Source organism: Vigna radiata, chromosome 4, assembly GCF_000741045.1.
Source record: "Vigna radiata var. radiata cultivar VC1973A chromosome 4, Vradiata_ver6, whole genome shotgun sequence".
NCBI lineage: Eukaryota > Viridiplantae > Streptophyta > Magnoliopsida > Fabales > Fabaceae > Vigna > Vigna radiata.
In genome coordinates this window covers 5632506-5648318 of record NC_028354.1, presented here as the reverse complement: position 1 = coordinate 5648318, position 15813 = coordinate 5632506, and the positions used below count along the sequence as shown (strand labels likewise).

Below are 15813 nucleotides of genomic sequence, written 5' to 3'. Positions count from 1 at the left end.
CGTCACTTCGAAAGCATTTTCCTGAAACTAAATAAGATGAGACTCTGTACGTTGAAACACCTTCAATAAAAAAGAAAAATGTATTTTTAACAATTTTTTTGAATTTTTTTTATAATATTATGATTAGTCGGTTTTAAATATACAAATAAAAGAAAATAATAACAATAATTTGTTGTTAAAAAACTATTAAAAGAAGTTGTTAAAATGTTATGATTGTAAAAAGAAAAAATATACTTTTAACATAGACACATTATTGTTCATTTTTTCATTACAAAATCTATGTCAAACATATGCAATGTAAGTGTGTTATAATGCATTACCCATAGGATTAAATATGTTACCGGTAGGTTGACTCAAATTCTGGATGAAACAAATGAATTCCTGAAAATAAATAGTAAATATTAATAATACATAAATTAGCAATTGTAAAAGAATTACCACAACATTAAAAGTACTTGTTGATAATAATAATTACACATTAACATATCATCATGTTTAGCTAACATGGTTGTCTTTTGTGCTTCGAGACTCGTTTTCTTAAAACAAAAACAGGGTATTTCTATTTCATATTTTACTGGTTATAAAGTTCTTCTTCACAAATGCGAGAGAACCCTTTTGTGTTTGTATTGTAGTACTTGTTTGATAATTGTTACCGACTCACATTCTGACATTCATAATTGTCAGACTTATGTCTGGCTGCTTTCTCACGCCCAAATCCTACGTTGGATTTGGTCTGCCCAATGCATTTATAGCCAAACAGGTTTCTTTCCGAAAATTTTCTTGCCTAAGGCTACCAGAGAAGGATTTGATTCTCAAGTTTTGTTTTTGGAGCTTGAATTTGAATACTTCCTTGGCTTACTTCTAAAATTTTATCCATATTCATCAATAAGAAGATAACAGCACAGAAAAAAAAAACACAAGAAAAGAAAGGATCCAAGTGAATGATATCCCTGTTAACCCAATACTAAAGAGGATTGACAGTTTGATAAAGACTGATACTTTAGTCAGGAAAGTGGCTTGTGATTTTTCTTGCAGATGGGGTTCTACATTAGGGGACTCTGGAGAAGTCCATGCCAAGAAGATGTGAAATTGTTCCAACTTTCAATTGCTCTTCCTGAATCAATTTCACCGATGTTTGTGTCTGCATTAAGCTGCCATGGCGAACCCCCCAACAGCTTCCTTTCACTTTGCTCACTGCCACCACACTGTTCTTGCTTCAGTAATGCACTCACTGATTGACTGGCTGCATTGCTCATCGCTTGATTATAAGGGAGCATCATCTCTTCACTGATCCCAACTCCACCAGAATTGCCATTATCTACCTCCCCAATGTCCCCGTTTCCGTACATGTAATACAAATTCTGAAGATGGCTTTGCGTTTCAAGGAACCCACTTCGAATTGCTTCCAAAAATGAAGGGTGGTCTGAGTAGGGATTCATGCCTGAATTGCTCAGAATGTCACAAAACGAGCCTGTGGGGTTCCCCGGAGCAGAAATTTCGCTGTCATTGTAACCCAATTGCCCACATGATTGTTTTTGAAGTCTTGCTAATGCTAGAGTGAAGTCATTGGAGCCATAACACAGCTGAGGGAATGTAGTCAGTGGGTTAAGATTGGGTTTGAAACTCTGATCATGATGATCCCTCTTTAACGATGATGATGATGATGATGATCGCTTCTTTCGGCATCCTCCTCCCACTGGAACATTCCTCAGTGTTCCTCCTTTGGTCCAATATCTCCTGCAAGACTTGCAGAAATATCTTGGCTGAGAAAGACTATAGTTGTTGTAGTAGCAAAATTTTGTGCTGGTGGAATCGCATCTTGGGCATTTCAGAGCTTCTTCTGGATTAGGCCTTGGTTTCTTCTCCACTGTCTGGCTAGACATTTGCTGCAACATAATACATAAATTCCTATCAGTATGAGTGCCTCATGAAATGGTTGCTGCATCACATAGACATATATAATCAGAAAAAAAAAAAAAAAAGAAAAAGAGTTCAATTGGAATACATACATCCAGTATAAGACCATAAAAGATAAAAATAACAAATCTTCAGTCAAATATACACATAAAAGAGCTTGATAAAAAAAGTATTGTACTGCATATATAGTTAAAAAGGGGTAAGAATGAAAATCAATTGCTAGTTGCTCAGGGTTTAAGATGGATATCCTTGCTTATACTTGTAGATTTCTTCTGAGGAACAACTTAAAAAAGCCAACATCAACATGTTTGCAAGATGCATCCAAATTCCTACCTGGGGTTGTTCACTAGAAGGATCCATCTACAGAATCAGAATCAGACTAAGCGGTCCTTGGTTGGAGCCTGAAAAGGAGTGATTTTGTTATGTGGGTGGTTTCTATCTGCTTGTCTAAGGCGTGCTGGGACAAAAAGAGAAGGAGAACAGTGAGAGAGCAAATATAGAAAATCGAGATCGATGGACAGATAGATAGAGAAGTTCTCATGCAAAGTGAGGGATGATAATGGAAACAGAAGGACTTGTCTCTATATATAAAGCAAACAATCCCAATATATAGAGAGAGGAACAGAATAATGATTCTTTTTGTCGTACAATGTGGTCGATGAATGAGGTTAGCTTGCACTCTGAGAAGGTAAGTATTCGAAATTCGAGTAATTGTACTAAAATCTGTTGTGCAACGGTTTCATACCATCTCTAACCTCAGTCTTTGTCTTGTCCCTATAGTGGATCAGTGGACCCAACCATTAATGGCCCCACCATGCATCCACCACCACCTACATACAAATTAACATGAGTATTAAGTGGTCCAAATCATTCAATAATTTTTGCATGCAGAGCCGATTTTCTCAGCCCTCAATCCTAAACCTCGTGAAATATGGATTCCCATGTTTTTTAAGTTCTAACTAACACCACGGCTGTGTATTTGGTGAATAAACAAAAGTATCATAATCAGACTAAAAGAAAATCAGAGGTTTTGGTCCAAGAAAGAGGCGAGACGTAGATGTTTTTGCTGGGTGTGACGAGGTGGGGGGGGCCACACAGCAAGCAATTAGACAATAATTATTCTTGACATTGTTTGTTGAATGTCTGGTTGATGTAGACAGGTAATGATGTTGCAGACACTGATGACTGTGAAAGAGGATCTTCAATTTTTTGTGTGTATTCATCACACTCAAATCATTCACTTGTTCACACACTAATATACTATTTTGTTGCTTCTTTTTATCGTTTTAATTTGTTACACGGAACACGTTGTGCACTCATAATACCTATGCTACTTCACCAGTTACTCATCATCACTCACTCTCATTTCATCAATCACCTTTGCTTTTCTCAGTTTGTTTGGGTCTTTTGGTCCTTCAATTTGGGTGCTGGTGGTCCCTTTCCTATACCCTCAATCTGATCATCATGAATTCTAACTGACGTGTCTTAACTCACACACCTATTCAATGGAACTCACTTCCTTTGTCTCCATTGCCACTCAAGAGACATAATTTCCATTGTAGTCAGTTCACACCAAAACCAATGTATTTCTTTTTATAAAGACGACCACGTCATACATTAACATATCTAAGAGTTTTTTATTCTATCTATGATCCATGCTGTCCCTGCACTGGTTCAAATATTTGTACACTGATTTGTAAATGATATCCATCGTTGAATGTTGATATATGATGGCAAAAACAATATCTTGACGTGTGTATAATAATGGCACATGTTGGAAGTCGCACATCGATTAAAGATAAGACCAATTTATAATATATAAATGGGTACAAATATCATTTTAAAAGTCAGTTTTGTAGAGTTGAGTTAGACTTAAGTTTACTTCTTAATATGATATCAGAGTTATGATTAGAGCTTATAGTGATATTTGTTGTTTCCTGATATGTTTCCTTACATATCGGTTTTATGAAAAGTTAGGCTTATGTTCACTGCATTCATTCCTTAAAAGGTACTAGGTAAGTAACGAGAGAATGTTAATTTGAACTCACTGAAAATTTGTAGGAACAAAAGATTACACTCACCGAAGTATACTTTGAAAATACTTCAGACTCTCCTGTCTTTTGTAAATGCATATCCAACATAAATCTGTGTAACAGATTCATGATTTTGGGAAACTATGGAATGTGCTGTGATTCTTCTTATTTGGCAATGCATGATGAAATGATTAGATTCACTGTGTCGTTACTTTTTTTATTGATCTACAAATAATTAAACATTTTCCTCACATGCATGATGCTTGATTTGTCGCTTAGCTGGTAGAAAAAACACTCTCTCTATCTATCCTTTTTCCACAAGCAATCCATACATATCTTGGACTTGTTTTTTTTATCAAAAAGTTAACTTCTGTTCTTTAAATTTATAATTTTTTAAGCTTGATTAGTTTAAATAATTCATATAATGAACACTTTTTTGGTCCTGGTTACAAAGAAGATATGAACATGCAATCCACCCAAACTGCATATTCTCTGAGAGAATAAACTATGGCTATCATATCCAAATCCCGAAAATGGATATTGATTATATAAAATAAGAAATAAATATGCATGGCATGTGACAGATGGTCAGAAACTCAAAATTATTAAAATAAACATCGGAGATTTTAGGTTTTGACTATCAGAAAAAGAAAAGGAAGAAGCTATAATATAGGAAACTGTAATATATTTTAATTTTGTATTGTTCTTGAATTCAGGTAAATATATATATATATATATATATATATATATATATATATATATATATATATATATTATACAGAAATCTTAGAATGGATGACGTAAAAACCAAATATGGTAGAATTTGATATGATGATTTTTTAAGTTAAATTGAGTATTTAGTTAAAAGAAAAAACAATATTAGTGTATGATTTAATGGTTTTATTATGATTTGAATATGATTGTGGAAGGAAATGGATAAAAAATCCATTGGGTAGTGTGAAAATGTAAGTAGTGGTGTAGCTTTTTGTTTGTTTTAACGTTGAATATAAACAAGTTAATTAATGAAAGATTGATGGAAAATATGGTGGGTCAGATATGTTGGTTGACCAGTCAAATTTATTTGAGTGCAGGAAACACAAATGCATAAAGCAAAAGTTAGTGATGAAAATTGTGCCAACATCTCCTCTCACAAATACACAATTTGTGTATGCATTTCTCCTATACTGCTTCTAAACCACTCTTTACCAAATACTCATTAAGGGAATAATTCAATTTCCCACATGTTAATTTTAAACACAATTCAAACTAAAAATAATATAATACAATTTAAAATCATTTTAAACTCTAATTATAATTAAAAAATAAAACTAGATAAGTTAGTGAGTTAACCTCACTTATCTAAGATTCAATTTTGATGAATCACGTTAGCTCACATATTCTAATCTATTTTAAGAGTACTATAATTTTTATATTTTTATCTTTTATACCTATTTATAGTGTAAAGTTAAAATTTTTGAAAGAAAAACTTTACTTCACTTTAGTGATTTTACTCAGGTGAAAAGTGAAAATGTAGAAACTATTACTTTAGAGCAAGGAGATTAATCTGTTTATTTTTCAAAAAGTCAAGATAAAATGATCAGTGATTTAAATATTGTAATGTTATGGTGAATTTCTTTTACCATAAAGAAACCCATGATCAAAAGATTAATTATTAAAGACTCGTGAGTCTTTCAATGAAGGTAATTGAAAGACAATTCACTTCCGATATAAATAAATAAATAAATATATATATATATATATATATATATATATATATATATATATATATATATATATATATATTATATTAGGAATCAATTGTTTTAGTAGAGATGAAAGTTTTATATTTAATAGAAATAAAATAGTTGATGTATAAAAAAAAAACAAGACCTGTAAAACTTTAGTATGAGTTGATAAAAACTCGTCATAAAAAATTAGTGTTTAAATATAAGTTGAAAAGTCTTACATTAAAGAAAAAAAAATCATACTTAAATTCACAACAAAATATGAAAAAGTTAAAATTGTGTAATTAATTATATATACCTATTAAACTAAGAGAACTACAATCGAAAAAACAAAACCAACAGAAAGAAGCCCATTAGAACAAAAACAGGTTTTATTATAATAATTACTTTAATTTAAAAAAGAACAGTTAAATTCAAAAAAAAAAAATCACTTAAAAGATAAAATGAATAAAGTATTTATTTTGGTTTAAAAAATCATATACTGATTAAAGAGGGGAAAATATATATATACCAAGAATGGTGATGATTCTTTTATATAATAATATAGATGTTTTGTTAGATAGAATGTATCGAATTTGAATTTTATAATTTTTTATTTATTTAATCCAATGATTTAACTTAATATAAAACGCAATTGAGCTTATTTGGGTGGAATGAGTTGACGAATTTGATGTTTAAATGGTTTGGTATGGATTGACTAAAGAGGTCGAGTTCGACTTCTAACTTCAATGGAAGCATAAATTGAATAAGAAAAAGAAAAACTTTCTTAAAAAGCAATCATATAAACTTGTAATCACTTATTAAAAAAAACACGTAGTATTATGATTATGAGTAAGATATGGCAAGGATGTTTGGTGAATGATGATAATTGCCACGTGAACAAAATGATGAAGACACGAATGCACATGAAATTTCAAAGAGTTAGGTGATCAAAATGATGAGTGAATAGTGAAATATTCATTCTAATAATGAAGATATTTCAATTTAATCGATTATAAGTTAAGTGAAAGATTTGAGACAAAAATGTTAATTTTTAGTCTTAATCAGAGTTCTAATCTAAGAAATAAAAAAAATTCTCTCTTAAATAATACAAATACATATAATATAATTCAAAATATTTACATAATTTTTTAGTATCTTTATATATAGATACTATGTTTGAGAAAACCTAAAAATAAAAACCCTAACACAAAATTAAAAATACATAAAAATAACATAAACTGAAAATAACTCACTTTCATTCAGTGAGACCCACTTGTATAACAAACAGAAAGTGACTCACGAAATAAATTTAACATTATGTAAAATTAAAATAAAATTACAATTTATCTACTTTTCAAAACTATTTTTCAATTCTATCCATGGATTTCGAATTTTATAAATTTCATTCTTCATAAATTATTATAAAAATTAAAGAGAGTTTTTTTTATCCTTGACATTTGAATTGCAAATATTATTTTTTAAGTTACTTTTTTATATTAAGAAGATAGTCTTCTATTATATATACATTATTAGAGTATCCATAAATATATAAAACTATCACGTTTGAAATGTAGATAATTTAATATAATTAGAAATCTAAATCAATTAACATAATATATAAATAAATATAAATATTATTTTAATATGATTTTACAAAATTGAGGTAAACTTGAATTTATTACTTAATTATATGAAAATAATTCAAAATTTATTCTAATCATATTTATTATTGGAATATTATGAAATTATACTGAATATATAGTTTGATATTAAAGTTATATTAAAAAATTTACATCAATTATATCTAAAATAAATTTCCTATATATATAGAGATGGTGAAACCTCCACTTAATTTTAAATGTAAATATGTGGGTAGATTTTATCACTATAATTTCACCACTGCAACAATTTTGAAGCTCTGCACCAATATTTTCAACCGATAGTTTAGAATGAATAATTGATGATAAGAATTAAGAATGTTTGACGACGGTAGACGAGGATGTCTTAAGAAAATGGATTTTGACGTGTGTCGGTGGAACTTGTTTCCTTCATCATTTTTTTTATGCGTCACTTTAAATTTCTTTAGCCAAGCACCCATAAATTTGTGCTGTCCATTTCAAAAAACATGTGAAAGACTAATTATTATCTGATATATTTAAATTTTTTATATTAATTTGATATTATTTTTATTTATTTTTTATTATTATTTTTTAAAATAATATAAAAGTTTATCTTTTTATGATTATTTTGTCTTCATAATCTTTGTTAACTAAACGTAAGAATGTGTCTTGATATTGTTACTTTTTATGGAATTGTTTGAAGATACAATTTTTGGCAATTAATTACAGAACATGTAACGCATGTGTGACTACTTGTTTTTAAAGTCGTGATTCCAGTATCTTCATGCTCCACTTTGTTCTTCCCATCAACATCAGATCCACTCATGCAGCTACCAATGTTTGAAATTCAATCTAATTTTAAATATTTTTTAGGGTTAAATATGTTTTTAGTTCATATATTTTAGGTGATTTTGGTTTTAGTCCATTTTCTAAATTAAAGTACAATTTAATCTTTCAATTTTAAAAAACCCTGATTTTAGTCATTTTTACCAAATTTTTTAACTTTTTAGGTCCTCTCGTATCCTTCTTTTAACTTTATTTGCGTTTGAAATAGCAAATAAAGTTAAAAAGATTTGGTAAAAATGATTAAAATCAGAGTTTTCTAAAATTAAAGAACTAAATTGTACCTTAGTTTGAAAGAGACACTAAAATCAAAATCACCCAAAATATAAAAACTAAAAACATATTTAACCATATTTTCTAAATTAGATTAATGGGGTGCGGAAAGAAACATGATACGAGAGGACCTAACCAACGCCTAAAGCATGTTCACAGCCGAATGGGCTTTATATCTAAGTCGAGGAGGCGCATTTTTACTTTTTGCAACCCTCATGGGCTTCTCTATATGACCTTTGGGGTCACTCCCTATACTATCGGCTCGGCTCCCTTCATCACCATATTTTATTTGAAAATGTCAAAACTAATCTTTATATTTTATAAAATTCTACACCTCACTTTTATTCTTTAAAGGACGTCGACATATGTTAAAAGAAAATTCTTTAACAGATATGTCACATCTACTAATGGGTGTGATTAGTCTAAACTTTACGTTTTTTTAGTTTTTAGTTTATTAATTTATTGTATTAATAATAATTATTTAATTAAATAAAATAAAATTGATTTTCGTAATATATTATAAAAAGTTAAAAAATTTATAAATTAAATAAAATTATTTAAATAAACTAAATTTAAAAAAAAAACACATGGCCACATCAACGGATGTGTCCGTTGATTATAATTAAATATAAAATTTTATAATTTAATTCAATTAATAATAATTTAATAAAATAAAATAAATTTATTTATTGCGTAATTATATATAAATTTATTTTATTTTATTTAATAAAATAATAATTATTAATTTAATTTATATATTATTATTTAACTAATTATTTAAATATTTTTTATATAATATGTGCCACATCGGATTAAGGTTTTTTTCATTTTTTAATTTATTGTATTTTAAATTAATATATAAATATTATTTAAATTTTTTATAATTTAAATTATTTTATAAAGTTTTTTTTTTGTTTTTATAATATATTACTTAAATAAAACATATTATTAAAATAAAATCTAAAATAAAAATAATAAACTAAAATATAAAAAAAAAGGTTAAAATATGTAAACTCAACGTAAAGTATTAAAAATTTATATTTTTGTAACTAGGAGATAAGAATATCAGTCAATGAAGAAAATAGTAAAAATAATCATTATGAACTAAAAATTAAATAATTTTTTATATATTTTTTTTAATTATTTAATAAATTAAATATATTTTAAAATTTTAAACAGTTAAATATTAAGATGATAATAAGACGAAGACAAAAATTACAAGGGAATTGTTCCCTCCACCTCCTCGTTTCCTTCCTTCACTTCTTCAACTTTTTACATTTTTTATTACAAAAATAACTTTTTTCTTTTTATTTTTTAACATTTTTACATTATTTTTAGTTTTTTACTTTTAATATTAATTAGGAAACTTCAACCCTAACTTTTTACTCTTTTTTCACTTGTACTCTCTGTTCACAGTCTCATCCCCTCTTAAAACTTTGACATCCACCTCTTTTTCTCCCATTTGCGTCACATTCTCACTCTCTCTGCTCATAGCCCCACTCCCTCCTAAAACTTCGACTTCCGTTTCTTTTTCTCCCATTTTCGTCACACTCTTTTCTCTGGGTCACTTCTTCTAAACTATCCAAACTTTACCTATCTGTCGTGGTGCGGTGCGGTGGTGTGATGTTCGTGGTGCAGCGCGGTGGTTCACATTAGTGGTGTGTGGTGCAAATCGGGACATTTGTCTACCAGGTGCTTCCATTTTTAGACTTTAATATGCATGATCTTAGATTTTATTGCAAATGTGCATGGTTTGTTGGTGTTTGGTTGTCTGGTGCCTTTTCTGTGTTTTGTGTGTAGGAAGACGATGACCCATAATGTCAGAACGGGTGTCGCATATCCATATCCGTCGACGGATGTCGCACATCCGTTTCAAGGCCAAACGGACATGGGACATTCATTTTGGCTTTGAGTGGTTTTCTCCCCATTTTCTATTACATTCTTCGCTTCATAGATATAGTATTTGAAAACCTTCTATGTTGACCATTCCATGAAAAGGTGCCCTGATCTTTCTCACTTTATTGAAACTTTTTTTCCTGTCTTATGTTTGTCCCAATTAACACTGCTATTGTTTTTCCTAATAGTTTTCCATACAAAATCACGATGCTACTAAACCAGCACCTTTCTTATTTCAGTTTATTAATATCTTTTATTATGCCTGATTGATGCCAATTATATGTATAAACTGTGACTAACTATTTATCGTGAGTTTTTTTAGTTTTTTTTTTCTTTGTTAGAGTATTCAGTTGTCTAATATATGAACCAATTGTTTGTATTTAAAATTCTTCTTTGTATGATACAATAATATTGACATAATACACAGAAGTTGTTTTCCCGTTCCTCTGTTTTTTGCTCGTACTCCTTGCTATCTGTTTCTTCATCATATACAAATACATGCATGTTTGTAGGTTTACTTGTGAATGCAATGCAACAACCACCTTCAACGCAACTTTTCTATGAGTTATTGTCATAAAATAAATAGTAATTGAAAATATATATTTGGTACTTCTTATAGGAACATGACATGTTTGATTTTCAACAGCAATAATCCAAACTTCACTCACTCAAAACTTGTATGTTGGTTAATAGAATTGAACTTGACTTTGAATTGTTTCAATTCAAAACTATTAAATCAAAATTAACAAGTATCATGTGTACACTATTTCACTTTTTGTGAAAGACAAGTTACAAAGACATTGCTCGTTTCCATCTTGAGTTCCATCTGAGTAGCTGGTGCAAAATACTTACTTCTTACAGTTGAAAGAAAGGGAAGATTTTGCTAGACGTTGCTTCTCAGTTGTAGTTGTGTTTACGCTGCCAGTGGTTAGACTGTTGTCCATCTGAAAAATAGAAGTATGTCAGATGTCGAAAAGTCTTGATTGAACACTCTGCATACATGGTGAAGTATCAACTGCACAGGTTAACCATAATAGTCTACTAATGAACTCTATTAGCTATGATCTACAAGTAGCATTTCAAATTTGGAAAAATTATTTAGCTTTTTTGGCTAAAATATAAACAACAAAGACAAGTAATATTGTTGGATTATTGAGTTTCATGTCAGTGGTAGAATAAGTCAATGGCAATGTCGAAGGTCACAGGTTTAACTCTAGCCCTACCCACTAGTCCACAATCCACAAAGGAAACCCAAAGAATAAGCAATAAAAAGAGAAATGTCTTCTGAGCAAAGAGCACACAGGAAATGGAAGAAACCTAAAGTTCAATTATAATGAGGAAACTACAACATACCATGAACAAAAGAAGTCATGTTAATATGATGCATTCATAAATTGAAAACATCAGTATAAAGCTATAAAGTGAATAATAATCAACATTTACTGTTATTTGGAGATATATTCCGCAAGAAAAAAGAATATATAAAAACTTTCAAAATTCAAAGGAGAATAAACTAGAACTTCATAACTAGAGCTTTCTAACCTTGATACAGACCACATGGGATTCCAACTTTCTGGATGAACTGCAAGTGCAACAAATCCCACGTAAATATACAATTGTAATATGGGTTACTTGTGATATTATTAATTATGGGCGGTAACATATAACAATCGTAAACCTCCCTTAAACGGATGTTGACATCCGTCGACGGATGCTCATATCCGTTTAAGGGAGCTTTCGACGTTATTAGGGTTGACTTTTATTCACACACTTTTGTTTTCTGAAAAGTCCACTACCTTCAAACTCAACGATGATTGAACTTTTGTAACTCTCAAACAATTCTTTCCATCAATCTCTCACTCACCACACTCTCACGTCAAAGAGAAGAAAACAAAATTCCATCACGAAGGAGTAAGAATGAAAACATAAATGTAAAAGAGTAAAAGAGATTCAATAATAAGTTATGTGGGAAAGTGGATAAAAATCATTATAAAATTTTAATCCTAAAAGATAAAATATAAATAGAAAAATAGAGCGAATAGTAAAAGAGAAAACAGAGAGGTGGAGAGAATAAACAGAGAGGTAGAGGGAGCAACACCCAAATTATAAAGACATTAATTTTGCCTCTCATAACCAATTTAACAAATGGATATTATATAGGTATTATTGCTTTCAATGGATCTCAGAATAATTATAAGGGGTTTGGCGCCCTAATTCTTTTATTTATATAAATTAATATATAATTTTAAATTTTAATAAAATTTAGATGTATTTTTATATATTTTGTATTCCTAAAAAATTATATGCATCTATATAGACACTTTAAAATATTTGTTTAAGAGTGTTCATACTTATACTCATTTAATGTAAAAAATTTCATTCAAAATGGAAATAGATTTTAATAATACCCAACGTATGAAAAAAATTAGCAAGTAATGATAAATATATTTGATTTTTAAATGAAAATAAAAGTGCTAAAAGTAGAAGAATATTCTTCTAAGCCTGAAAATTTTTGATTTGATCAATTGAAATATATTATTTTTATCGAAATATACAGATATTCAAAATGTTAATGTTAAAATAAATAGATAAAGAAAAAAATGTTTTCAATCATAAAGTAAATTGATTTTTTTTAAGTACTTATCAATGTAGTTCATATTAATGAAACTGGTTTAATCCAATATTAATATAAAATGTAAAGAAAATAAAACATACTCAATTAAATTAAATCCAGATTACTTTAATCAAATGAAACAAATTTGAAAATTCCCAACCTAACCTTACCCATGTGAAGCACAGATTCTATTTCTAACACATGGCTTCTATATTAAGTTTATGACACGATTTCAAACTATCGTGTTTAAAATTCAAGTTTTGTTAGGAAAGAAGGTTTTTTAAATTGCTCGGTCACATAAACTCTATTTTGATATATGAATCAGTAATAAGAAAAATTCAGATATACGTATGCAAATTTTATATGACACCTTTGACATTATTCTGAATCAGGCAAATTGAAAACAATGTGTCATGTTTATTCATGTTTTACTGAATTGTTTTTAGAACAATTCTCAAACATCTTTGGAATTCGTCGTGTTTGAATAAATAATATAAATAGTGCTGATTTTGACAGAAAGAAAATAGCATTTTCTTAAAGGCTTTCTTTTAGTTAGTGCATGTGTGGTAGTACGCAAAGTAATCTATCCCAAGTTCTAAGAAGACAAGTGATGATGATGTTTGTAATGGGTGGAGCACTTTGGAGCAAAATGAAATTAAAATTCACTCATATATTTTTATCACATCTAATATTTTATAGTCGAGATTAATTACATTTAAATATTTTTTATTTTTTAAAGAATTTTTTTAAATAAATAGTATCTTAAATGTATGGTTATTGATTTTAAGGTTGTTTAATTTTTTTTATTTTTTAAATATATTTTAAGAACAAAACTGTGATAAAATTTATGCTGAATAATATCTTAAATATATAATTATTAATTTTAATGATTTCTAAACTTTTTTAACTTTTTAAAATATTTATTTAAAAACAAAATCATGACACACTTCAATAAATAATATCTCGAATGTATGATGATTGATAATAAGAATGTTTAAATTTTTTCAATTTTTTAAAATGTTTTTCTAAAAACAAACCATTAAGTAACTTAATCTAAAATTAATAATATCTTGTGATATATGAATAATGTGATAAAAAATAATAAGTTTTTTTCTGGAGAATAATCATGTTATTGTTTTACCTAATAATCATTCCCTTTTTTTTATTCTTCCACATTTTTAGTATTTGTTTGCATCCTGAGATAAAATTTGCTAATAATTGAAAGAAAATATGTAGGATATACTTTTTCTCCACACTTCTTACAAAGAGCAACTAAAAAGTAAGGATAGAATGACTCCAACGAATGTCATACTCTTCTTGGTGTGCTGTATATGTTGAAGTCATGTGCTTTAAAGTTTTTATTTATTTATTTATTTATTTTTTTTAATAATGCAAATACCACTATGAAAAGCAATAGACATTCAGTGCATTTGTATTGTAACCATATAATTTATTTTATAAGAGTTGCTAAAATTTTATGTTGTTAATATTTGCCAAGACCTTTCAACAATTACACTTGCATAGTTTCTTTGTATTATTATTATTTTTTTCGAAGTAACATATTGAATAAGATTTATGTTTGTTGTAATTTGTTGGTCTTTCATGGTTCATGTGATATTTAGTTAGGTTTGTGATTTTATATGTGACTGTGAGAGACTCTCTTTTAATGTCTTTGAACAATTAAATACGTTGATTGTATTCACGTATATATGTTTTTTTTTTTTTTTTGTATATTTTATTGAGAATTATATGTTCTCTTAACTAATTCTAAACATTCTAACAATTAAAAAGTCTCACAATTCATGCTTTAGGCTTGAGATACATATTACTTTTTATATTGATACATAATTAATTATTGACATAAATAATTATATAATATAATAAGAATAAAATAATAATCATAATAATGAGAATTATTACATAGTAAAAATATAATTATGAATTGATAAGCAATCATAATAAAATTAATATTAAAATTCTCAAATAATGACAATAACAATATAAATTTAATTTAATATTAATTAATATTAATTTATGATAACAAAGGTAATAATTTTATTTAATAACTATTTTAAAATTTATTATATAAATTAAATTATTCACTTATCTTCGCAATTTTTTTATTCCTCTCAAATTTTCACTTTTTTTTTTCTCTTAATTAACCCATTCTCATTTTTTCTTGTCTTTTCTCGTCCAATATGTGAGTAATATAGAACCTTAGTTTGAGAAAAAGGTTCCTTATGCACACTTTCAAAAAATAAAAGACATTAAGAAAAAAAAATTATTTGGATTATATATTTAGCAAATTGATCAAACGTTGATATAAATAAATTTTATTTAAATATAAAATTTTACTTTTACTATTATTTATATTATTATTTTAATATTTTTATATCCTCCTATTATTATTGTGTCTTTATTTTTATTATTATTGTTTACAATTTTGTATTATTACAATTGTTATTTTATGAATATATTTTAATTATCATTGTTTTTTTTTTTGTATTATTACTATTAATGAATTTTTATTATTATTGTTATCCAATAAAAAAAAAGCACCACGTCCATAAGAGACATAATCAGTTACCACCATGTCCATATTCTACTAATGTGGACAAGTTTCACATTCTCGTCCTTTTTGTCTACTATCTTTTTAAGTGGCCAAATATTTGTTATTTTGTTCAACATCTAAAAAATAAAATTATGACCATAATTTAATACGATTTAAATTATAATACAACATGTTAGTGAAAAATAAGATGTATTTATATACATGGAAAAACAAAAGGAAAAGAAAATAAAAACTAGTGTAATTCTAGTTCTAAATAAATTAAAAAAAAAACAGTAAATTAAAAACAAAAGAGACTTAGCTTTGAATGCACCACAAAGTT

General features: G+C 27.7%; 1 protein-coding gene across 2 annotated transcripts; it reads right to left on the bottom strand.

The window, feature by feature from the left end:
- Nucleotides 1-855: 855 nt before the first annotated feature.
- LOC106758753 (dof zinc finger protein DOF2.1-like) lies at nt 856-2605 on the bottom strand. Of its 2 annotated transcripts, none has more exons than XM_022779676.1 (2): nt 2251-2605; nt 856-1939 (listed from the first exon to the last, which is right to left on the bottom strand). In XM_022779676.1, the coding sequence occupies exon 2, from the start codon at nt 1893-1895 to the stop codon at nt 1044-1046; it is 852 nt and encodes a 283-aa protein (XP_022635397.1). In that variant the 5' UTR covers nt 1896-1939; nt 2251-2605; the 3' UTR covers nt 856-1043. The 2 variants fall into 2 exon arrangements, with proteins under 2 accessions (XP_022635397.1, XP_014497217.1); XM_014641731.2 differs by having other exon boundaries at nt 856-1886; nt 2251-2602.
- Nucleotides 2606-15813: the final 13208 nt, after the last annotated feature.

What these genes read in the sequence shown, in the direction of transcription:
- LOC106758753 (XM_014641731.2), bottom strand. Translation starts at nt 2,277, where the DNA reads ATGGATCCTTCTAGTGAACAACCCCAG. An exon ending in CTTCTAGTGAACAACCCCAG is followed by an intron (nt 1,887 to 2,250) that starts GTAGGAATTTGG and finishes ATTATGTTGCAG; the next exon opens with CAAATGTCTAGCCAGACAGT.